Source organism: Selaginella moellendorffii, unplaced genomic scaffold, assembly GCF_000143415.4.
Source record: "Selaginella moellendorffii unplaced genomic scaffold, v1.0 SELMOscaffold_12, whole genome shotgun sequence".
Classification (NCBI taxonomy): Eukaryota; Viridiplantae; Streptophyta; class Lycopodiopsida; order Selaginellales; family Selaginellaceae; genus Selaginella; species Selaginella moellendorffii.
In genome coordinates this window covers 1,295,508-1,306,107 of record NW_003314273.1, presented here as the reverse complement: position 1 = coordinate 1,306,107, position 10,600 = coordinate 1,295,508, and the positions used below count along the sequence as shown (strand labels likewise).

General features: G+C 41.2%; 1 protein-coding gene across 1 annotated transcript in view; it reads right to left on the bottom strand.

Annotated features, from left to right (window-relative positions):
- Positions 1–5,664: 5,664 nt before the first annotated feature.
- LOC9660590 (dynein heavy chain 6, axonemal) overlaps positions 5,665–10,600 on the bottom strand; it is a 14,353-nt gene continuing 9,417 nt past the window's right edge. Inside the window, exons 23-33 of the mRNA XM_024674466.1 lie at positions 10,317–10,600; positions 10,005–10,265; positions 9,733–9,951; positions 9,468–9,683; positions 9,262–9,414; positions 7,400–9,208; positions 7,047–7,347; positions 6,533–6,993; positions 6,204–6,488; positions 5,955–6,159; positions 5,665–5,900 (exon numbers count right to left, since the gene is read on the bottom strand). The exon at positions 10,317–10,600 is cut by the window's right edge and continues 29 nt beyond it. Coding sequence (XP_024530234.1) covers positions 5,665–5,900; positions 5,955–6,159; positions 6,204–6,488; positions 6,533–6,993; positions 7,047–7,347; positions 7,400–9,208; positions 9,262–9,414; positions 9,468–9,683; positions 9,733–9,951; positions 10,005–10,265; positions 10,317–10,600 — 4,430 coding nt within the window. The remainder of the gene's footprint in view (positions 5,901–5,954; positions 6,160–6,203; positions 6,489–6,532; positions 6,994–7,046; positions 7,348–7,399; positions 9,209–9,261; positions 9,415–9,467; positions 9,684–9,732; positions 9,952–10,004; positions 10,266–10,316) is intronic.

Below are 10,600 nucleotides of genomic sequence, written 5' to 3'. Positions count from 1 at the left end.
TCATGTCGTTCTATCTATTCCCATTTGGAATTTCATAAAATCGAGGGCAAAGAGTTAACTAGTATAGTCCATCTAGAAATGGCTCCTCTTCTCTTGACTGCTGAGCAATGTCAGCGTAACTTAGTGTCAGTCCGGAGTGCGATCGATCAAGGTGCAAAGAAGACAACGGGGAATAAGGCGGATGTTCCTCAGGCTAGCAACATCAGTATTGGTGAGGCAATTTCAAGCGCGAGTGCTCTCAACCTGCCAGAAAACACGTCCCCTCCTCCCTCAAATCTGGACATATTTCTCAATCCCAAGCTTCATGTAGATGTCATTTCCACGTTTCTTGTCACTTCTATGCAAACGGTCAACTACGTCCCCCATCCGGCCACGGGCAAGGAAGCTGCGACGCAGGCCAAAGCGTTTGTTGATCTACTTTCCAACTTGCATATCTTTGGTAGCTACATGCCACTGGTAAGTTCGGGTTCCCACACCTTTACTTATCCTGCAAAAAGCTCGTGCAAGGCCCTGTTGGAGGAGATTCAGTCATTTGTGGCCACCAGTGGCATCGAGCCTCCCACGATAGTCACGGAAGAGCTCGTCAAGGCAACCACTTTGTTGACGAGCAAGGAAGAGACGATGACCATGTTTGTCGGGTATCACTTCCAAGGAGAGGAAAGCAACCCGGCACTGTACATTTTCTACGGCACTGCCAAAATGCTAGCTTGCGATCACGAGCTTGGTGCCAAAAGTACGGCGACACCAAACCAGTCCATCAAAGTGATTTTTTACAAGTATGAAATTGCGAGTCACCTTGTGAGTAGCATGGCAGACCAGCTAGCTATCACTGTAGTGCCCGCCAAGGTGCTTGTCGAGTGGATCAACAAGCGGCCGGCAGAGATAGATACATGATTGGTTTTAACTTCACACTTCTTGCAAGCCATGATGAAGTAAATGTTCCTGATAACAGAAAAAAACTGCAAACGGAGAAGTGAAAAACACAAGCTATTGTACAAGAATTGAATTACCTGAGAGTTGCAACTTGTAAGAAGGATAAGGCCGAGGTCCTCGACCTGTTCATTGTAACTGCTGATTTACTCTCAAATCAACGGCGTGAGCAGTGTACCATGCTAAAACTGAGAATATTTCCGAACCTGTCTGGCCTCCAATTAATCAGCCAGTGGTTCATCAGGTTCGTGATCCTGAGGCGGAAAGCAAGCTCATGTGGTAACAATTGACGGTTCAAGGCACAAGGTCATTAGCTGCTGTTGGAGCAGGATCCTTGAAGCGAAAACAAGTGATAGAATTGCTCAAGTTCAGGATTTTAAAAAAATAAATCAGGATTGGGATTTAGGCAAGTTGGAAAGTGTAAACTCTGTGTGGTATTGCTCTTAATTTACATAAACTAATTTTAGCTAATTGATATATTTAATCAAACAGTTAACTTACAGGCTGAAAGTAGAGTATGAATAATTTTAATTTGTTTGAATTTCCCTCCAATCTGGGCAATTTCTAGCTTCTAAATTTGTGATTCTAGCAATTTTCTGGAGCGATCAAGACGAGCAAAAGGAACTTCAAATGGAATAAACTAACACACTTGATTGAACAAACATTTAATAATTCAATATATTCTCTGTTTGCAAAAAGGCAAATTATTTTGCCAGCAAGCTGGACTTAGCGTGAAGCCAGGATGTTTTGACACACATAAGAAGTTATTAATAAAAAACATTATTCAATGCAGTACCAAAACAAAAACACTCAGGAATTTACAACATCAAACTGCTCCACCCCAGCGAAGATGCGATGGTGATCTTCAACACCAGGACGAAATGCCCTCGCACTGCTGGAAAACAGAAATTTGAATTCAAGTTTTCTTTGGCTTCAGAGTCTTCCAGATAGTTTGCAATGCTGCTTCTGGTTTGGGAATCTCCGGAATTTCGTTGGAGATACATATGGAAATATTTTTAATAAAAATAGGAAATTTATTATATAAAATTGGTAAATATAATATATAAAAATGGGAGATATACTATTCCCTACACATTGCACACATATTGCCCATAAACTTAAACTTTGCTCGACTGTGTTCAGCTGAACAGGCCTGCGTTCAACTTTCAGGCTCTTCCTCCTGGTTTCTTTGTTGTGTTTGAAGTTCCTCCTTTGGGTGGAACATGCAACATCGTGTAGAAGTATCATATTCGTCATACTTTGCACTCGGCTTTGATTTCTGCTTCTGCGACAGAGAGGCTTCCCCAAATTCAAGCTGCTGGGACGCTGACTTTGGCAGTTTGGAGCGTTTGGCTGGCTTCGGTGCTGGGGAAGGAACAACTGAAGGGCTTCTGACTCTCATGATTCCTGCATTGAAACCAAAGCCAGAATGTATCCTGTAGCCAGAAAAGCATGCGACCTGCATGCCTGCGATAACAAAAAAACAAATTTGAAAAGAGTTTGGAAAAGTTTCCTCAAGTTTCCAAACTTGAGTTTTCTCAAGTTTGGAAAAGACTTATGGATGAACTTCACCATCTTTAATCAAATTAAGTTGCTCTCTTTTTGTGGAAAATTTTCATACTCTACCTTTTCTTCATTTTCTTTTAATGATCCATTTTATTTCATGATGCCTCCTATCCCACCATGATCACTAGTGAAAACACTAAAATGTTGTATTTGCTAACTCACTGCAAAAAATTAGTGATGACTCAAGCCTTGTTGCAAATGTGATTGTGAGTATCAAAAATTACCTATTGGCTAGTCCTTTCAAATATTCTTTCCTTATTGCTACAATGGAAGGAGGTCGGTATTGTTAAACTTTTTTTTAGTCTCCTCCCAAGCTAGTCGAGAAACTGATTTTCATTTGTGCATTTGGCCAAAAGAGTATAAGGATGGAATTCCTAAGTGCTATTACTCAAACATACTTGATCTGGTTAGAAAAACTCATTTATTGACTTGCATTTGCTAGTGTAGGGAACCCCTATGGTATTAAGCTTGGTCTCTCAATACTCGCTAACTCTTTAATTCCATACTTAGGAGTTTAGCCCCGTTCTTTCATTCAGTGGCTCAAGGCTCTAAAACTTAAGTTCCACTATATTGTACTTAGACACATGGCATATGGCATGTGGCATATAACATGTGACACATAGAGGGTTTAGGTTTCGCTTTGTGGTTATCCTATGGTAAATCACTATAGGATAAAGGGTGAAAACCACATGTGCTACATTTGGTATCAGAGGATGTGTCTCAACAAGTAGTATCTAATGAGATTGGGCAACTAGTCTTGTTGCATATGTAGAGATGAAAACAATGATTCGAGTGGGTACAAGTTTGGGTGCTATGACTTCATATTTGTTCCTTAGGTATGGATTTGGTTACCTTTTGTACCGTATTGTGTGAACTTATGCTTGATTTTATAAGATGGACTGAGATATTCCATTTGTACAAGTTTGCGTTTGGGCTCGTAAGTGAAGCACATTAGCAACTTAAGGTTACACTTTGAGTTGGCAGGATTAATGTTATCCTATCAGTGGTTCCATGAATTGTTCCATCTACCATGAGTGAAAGTAAACCTCCTCTCAATTTGCTATAAGTGGCAAATAGGTTGGTTTGTAACTGTTTAGCACTACACTAGTGGATCCTTCCTAAGCATGATTATAAGTGGATTAATCAAGATTGTAGGGATTAGTCTATTAGTTCAAGTAGTCATTGCCAAGCTCTCTCATAAACTTTTCTTGGATTATACTGAAGGTAGTGTGAACGCAAGCTTGAGGTTTGGTCTAAGATGAGCCTAAAAAGAGTCTTTAAGGACAAAGGATCAAACATGTAAATCATTCTTTCTTCTTGGAGAAATGATTGCAACGAGGTGTTAACTCATTGCTTGTGTTCATGTTACTAGTATAGATCTAAAAACAAGTGAGTTAATGACAAACCCCACTTTAACATAAAGTTTAGATTGTCATTATATGTATGGGTATGACACCAGTCAATTGTACAAGATTTCTAGAGAAAAGAACCATGGCAAGGAGAAATGTGGTTGGAGTGTGAGTGAAGGGCAAGGATTGGTTGATCCAATTCCTGAATAGAGAGAATTGATAAAGTGGATGATGTGATTAGTGACCATTTGCTCAACTAAATCCTTGAATTTGTAAATATGGAGTAACTATAAATAAACTTGAGATTCTTGAGCTGCTCATCAAGATAGAGATTTTTAGTAGTATTTTTGCAATGCTTTAGATAGTTCCAAACAGTCATTGTGAATGGAAAGGTGAAACATCAGCTATCAATGAGAGTGAGAAGAATAATGGATCCATTCTTTGTATATCAAAGCTGATAAGTATCAGCATTTAGTTCCTAGAGACAAGGAAAAAGTTGTTCAATGAAGAAGAAGAAGAATTTGTAAACCATAATAAAGTTCATCACTAGAAAGTGGGATGAGCATCATTCATGACATCAAAGATTCACTCACAAGTGAGAGCAATTTTGAGTTTTATGCACAACCCAACTTTTCCAGAATCGTAAAATACAGGGAGAGATCAAGAATGATGAAAGACAGGAACTTGAACTTAAGAAGAGGAGGAAGTTGATGAAGAGAGGGTCATGAAATAATGTTTGAAAGAATGAGTGAAGAATGGATGAATACCCTAGGTATTTAAAGTTGTGGAAGATAAGACTGGAAAGGACCAGAAATATAATATAGAAATTGTGGTAGTGAAATGAAATTAACATTCTCACATTCCTTTGTGCTATAGCTCTTACTCATAGATTTTTTGTTTTCTTTGTTTCCTTCTCAAGAACCCTAGAAAAATCTTTTGAATGAAGGAATAGTATGTAAATATATATTGCCTTTACCAGCATAATGTTTAGCCATCAAAATGTTAGTTTCTTATACTGTAGAACTTCCAATCTAAAAAATTAAACACTACCATCTCAATCTAATGCTGCTATCAAAATGCCATCTGTATGCACTTTCTTCCTTGTGTTATTTGTCTTTCCAACTTGCATGTGTCTTCTCCTTGTGACCACCAGTCAGAAGTTCCATTTGGCAAGGAGCATCTTTGCCACATCAAATGTCTCTTGCTATAACAAGAGCAAATAATGCATGATTCTTTTTGCCAGGCTTAGCCGCCACAGCCACCGCAGCCACTGCAACCCCCTCCATCGCCACCATCACCACCATCCCCACCATCCCCACCATCCCCGTCAGCATACTCGCCATAGCTGCTAGACGTATCCCACACTTGGCTAGTTCTAAATTCTACAAATAAGCTTGAGGTTCGAGCCTCGATAGTAGTATGCTGACAACAATCATCCTATCCTAGGTGGACTTCCAGCTCAACCCTGGAGGGACGGTGGAAACTACCCTAGCTGGAGTAAAGTAGGGGTGAATTCCCGGAGGTGAGCTCTATCTCCATCCTCCAACAGGATGTTCTCATTGCATATTTTGATGTGCCCGCAATCATGCAAAAAAATTTGTATAGTCATCTAAATATAGAGAATGAAGATCCAAAGACAGTTCCTTTACAGCAAAGGCATAGAACAAAGCTTTGAACATTTGTTCTATGTTAGGAAAACTTGTTTCTATCTCCCAGGATTAAATCAGGGTCCTCAAAGACCAATCCCTAGCCAATTCGCAAGGCTTAAGCACCTGAGCCGTAAACCCTCAATTGGGTTGAAAAATAATATATTGGCTGACTAATCTCCCAATAGGCACAGGCCTGCAATTCCTTGCAACACCCAGTAGTCTGGATTTGTTTCTGGACTTATTCTTAAGCTTATGTTGAGAATGTAATTCGAGGATGCACCAGTGGTCGTCAGCACTCCTGCCCTTACATGTGTTTTATAAAGTGGACATTGATACTCATCCGCTGGGGGCTTGTAGTTAACAACAGGAATAAAATGAACCACTGGTAATTTGGAGTGCATTTTTCCTACATTCAAAAACATCGAGTAGTAAATAAGAAAAAAGAAAAAGGCAAGAATACCTGGCAATGCCTCCGTTAGCCACCTGTGCTTTCTATCCCACCTTGCTCCATCCAAAAACAAGCCGCTTATGTACACCCCATCCTCTGGAGGAACGTCAACCTCATCCAAATCTTCCATTGTCATCACTTTGAAGCCAAAATTAAGGGTATCGATTGGTATCTGATACTTCCTTGCATGCGTTTGCAATGCTCCCGTCATAAAGCCCTGAGCTCAGTAGATAAGATTTATTACATTAATTTAGTAAATACCTGAGGGAAGAAGAAGCCTGGTAACCAAAAGCATTTAGGGGTTCCTTCTTTTATCCAAGTTGACATAAACTCCATGCGCTTATGAAAATCGATAATCCATGATGACAGTGGCTTCAGGGACGGATAAGCGACGGCTTGCCATAGTGCCGGAACTTGATTATTGAGAAAATTGTTGAACATGCTCTCAAGCTCCGCAGACATAACAACTAAACCTTTGATGGCCCGTTGTAGCTCCAAGAGTGTGAAGGTAATAACCTTCAGCAATTTATTAAAACGCTCCGATTCCTGCATTGTCATTAATTCTTTGGTAACTATACGAACTCACATACCTGAGTTAAAACAATGGCCAGTGACGTAAGCTGGCCATCTAGTCCAAGGACAAGCGCTGGGGACTCTGGGTCTAGTTTCAAGGGTCCTGGAAGCTTTTCGGCTATGGCCATTGCAAGTTCTGATACAGTCTCGTCAGGTGTTTTCCCCCCTGCTGCGACAGCAGTCGTCCTCGGCTGAATGCCTAAAACTGTGTTAAAAACCTTCGACGTTTCTTGCAATTGAAATGTGAGATTCGCATTTTCATGCATGCCAAACACATCTGGCCCCTCTGTCGCTGGGAGCCTTTTAATGTATTCTACATAGAAGGTGTACATTCCTTCGGGTGGTGACATGTACGTCCTCGATGGTGTGAAGGCGTATTCATCAGATAAAACAGCGGGGTCATAGTAACGCCTGAGAGTGCTCAATAAGCATCTTCTATCCAAATCATCAGTAACACGTCCTCCATAGGTGATTTCGCCTGCAAATCCCAGATCTCTTAGCACGTTTATCCTTTTATATGTCACTGGTCACCTGTTACATATAAAAGAGCTGGCCACGGGATTTCTTCTTGCTCCTCCAGAAACATATGCAATGTTTGCATTGCACACTCTAGATCGCTGCTGTTGAAGTCGTATTTAACATTCCAGCCCAAAGGCCCAAACTTCCTTCGCTCTTGTATGACCGCGTGAAAGAAAGCAATCGAAAACACGAGCTTTTTCCACGGCCCTCTCTTTGTACAGTTTTCAATATAATCTTCTGGAATATTTGCATAAGATTGTAGAAGGTTTGCTCTGACTCCTTTGGGAGGTTCGTTTGTGATCTTGATGCCGTTCTGGTATGCAGCTTGGCATTAACTATATAAAGTCAAAAGGAAAAAGGTGTACCTGAAGGACTGGAACTGGAAAGTATTTGCTCGGAAGAGATGTCAGCCACAGCCGAAATTCTGGATGTATTTCTTCTCTCTCGGGAATAAATCTCTCTACCAGCCTCTCTAGTGTGGTCATCCACGAGCTTGCCAGATGACAGTTTTGCAAACACACCCAGTCTCCTGCTTTTCTTGATTTTGCCATAAGCATCTCCGCAATCGGACCCTGCCCCTGTCCCAAGGATATCATATGTAGACGTTCTCCTGGCTTTTTGTCAACTTTCTCTGCAAATCTTTGGAGCATTCCTGTTGGATCAGCTCCAGTAGAAAGAATAAATATGACTGGAGTTGTGTTGGTGGAATCCTTGAAGACTTCTTCAAGTTGCAAAGGACTACTTCCAATAAATGACGGACCAAGCTTCAGCCTGATGTAGTTCTCAACTGCGTATACAACTTTCTCTTCCCTCAGTGTCTTCATCAGAAGCAAACGGTGGAATGGCAGAATTCTGTCGTCCAGATGGGACGGGAAAGGCGTGTTGTGGGGCTCGGGTACCTTGAGAAAAGCCTTCCATTCTAACATTTGGTCAGCCATTGCCTTCGTAACCCCTCCAAAATAGTCTTTAAAAGTATCTTCTAGTGCACAAACATCGTTCCACATTTTTTCACTCAGAATGTCTGGAGCTGGATTTGGTGGCTTCATTTTTGGCAGGCTCGAGGCTCCTCTCAGGAAAAAGCTCCATTCTGGTGGACTGATTTCTCCTTCATATCTTAATATGGAAGTGCAGATGAGAAAAGAAAACGTCACCTTGTGTTCCTCAAAAAGTCCTCTACTCACGTTAGCATAAAGGAATTCCGTGATGAACTTGATCAGGATACCCAGGCGGATGTCCAGCTCGTCCGCCTTCTCGCTGATATCAATACATCGATTAAAGAGTTGAGAAAAGAAAGATAGGGAATACTGGTACATCGAATCAATCAGTGCGAGGTCCGAAATCACAAAATAGAGTATGGAACCTCGCTTTGCAACCACACGGTACAGTTCACGAGCAGCAGTGATTTCTTTCTCTGTGATTTCAGCTTGTTTAACACGCTTCTGGATCACAGCAGATGTTACTTTCGAGGTGTTGAGCGTGTTGATAAGCACTTCATCATCTAGAATGTTTCCCTCACTCTCTTTGAGAAGTTTCAAAATTTTGTCTTCCAAGTCTTTGAGCTGCTTCTTATCACTACTTATACTCACCACTAAACGGTCATTTTGCTCTTCTAAATCTGCTCTTTCCTTTCTCACCACATCACCAAGAAGCTGATCCTCCAGCCCCTTCATTGTAACAGTAAAATTCACTAGCGTCACCTTAATACATATGTCAGGCATGTAATGTGGATTTGACATTTTTGTTGTCATATACAATTTAAAATTAGGATCATAGTCAACGTCAGTATCCCCAAGCCTTATGAGGAACCTTCCTTTCTTCTCAAATATCTGCTTCTGAAGAATCGGTTCTAGAGATGGATCGATGGTGTCACCAAGATCCTCTAGAAGAACCGGGTTGCCAATCCTGATGCTACTCTCTAGTGTTCGTAGAAGATTTGGATCGTTGAGTCTCAAAACGCGTAGGCCATTTTTGGATTCCATGGCTTTTACCCAGTTATTTGCTTGTCCCTGTGGGTCAATCATCAGAGGCCATCTTTTTCCACGAGTAACCAGAATTCCATTATCAACGGACACATCATCTGTAGGAAGGCCCCATATACTCCATTCTCTCACTTCAACAGGTGTTGACAATATCGCTCTGAGTGAGCAAATCTCGGAGACTGGAATTTGGTCCCCCTGGTTCGTTAACAGCGTTCAAACATAAGAAAGGAATAAAACTCAAAACAAACCTGTAGCCTTGCCACCCACTGATTTACAAGGGCCTCTCTGTAGACACCAGAGAATGCACCATAGTAGGAGATACAAGCGGCACAGATAAAAACGTCTCCAACAAACAAGATTCTCTTCGTGGCAATGTCATCCGCAGTTTCCCTCCACCTCACCTGACAAAAAAGTTAAATAGAAGACAAAGATAGGGGAAGTCTCAAAAGCTTACCGATTCATCTGCCAAAGCGGAAGTCAATTTCCCTGCTCTGACGAGACGGTTTTCTGTGAGTGCAGCTTGATCTTGTAGGGCTTTCTGCTCATCTTCCGTGTTTTGTAGATTCTTTTTGAGAACTTCCACTTGTGCTTCCACATCCGCGAGTTGCTTCTGCTTGGAGGCAAGCTTCTCAGCCGCTATTTTTAAAGCTTCTTCCGCTTTCCTCAATGTCTATGATGAATGGTAAATTAGTATGAACAGTTAAAATTCCAGATTGTACCTCTTTTTTTGGAGCGACCACTTTTGCGACTTTGGCGTATACATCCATTGCACGAACCCACATGCAAAGACTTGTTGCTGCCGCGCTTTGTTTTTGCACAATTTCGGGTAAAAAATTGGGATCCTCTATGTATCTAACAAGCTTTTTCTGTATTAGAGGTGTAATTGCGTCTTTGTCATACTCTATAAGCCTTTTAATAAACTGAACGTCACTCATGACCTGCAGCAATTGTCCACCTAAAAAATAAGAGGTCATGCATATGTTAAACGAACCTTTTTTGAAGTGTCCCAATCAGGCTTCTCTCCAAGCAAAACACAAACTCCTTCCATTGTGAGAAGCACTAAAGGTGGTGGCTTGGTAAATGATTTTATTTCCGTTATGTCATTCTTGTTTAGAGAATTCAGTGCTTGAACAGCTGCGTTAAGAGCCGGCATAGCAGCATCCAGGTCCTTCTGGGCATCATCTTTGATTAGCTGAGTTGCCTCTGCTTGAGACTTGACATCAGCTTCTTCTGTTTGAACAACTTCTTTCACCTAGCGGAAACAGAAAATGAATTACGGAAAAAACAAACTATAAATTTTAACCTTTTGTGCACTTTCTTGATCGCGAGCGACTTGAGCAAGGAGCTTTGCGGTTGCCTCTGCTTTCTCGGCAAGGATTGGCTGCAGCTTATTTAAATCAATTTTCATGCCATCAATAAGCTCATTAGTCTCTTTGAGCTTGTACAGGCCATTATTGAATCGATCTTCAGCTACATATGATTCTTGCCGCTTGTCAGCCAAAAGTTGTATGTAGAGATTAACACAATCCAGATACGACTTCGGTGTAATATAATACTTTCTGCGAAGCTCCTGGTAAAACTTGTCTG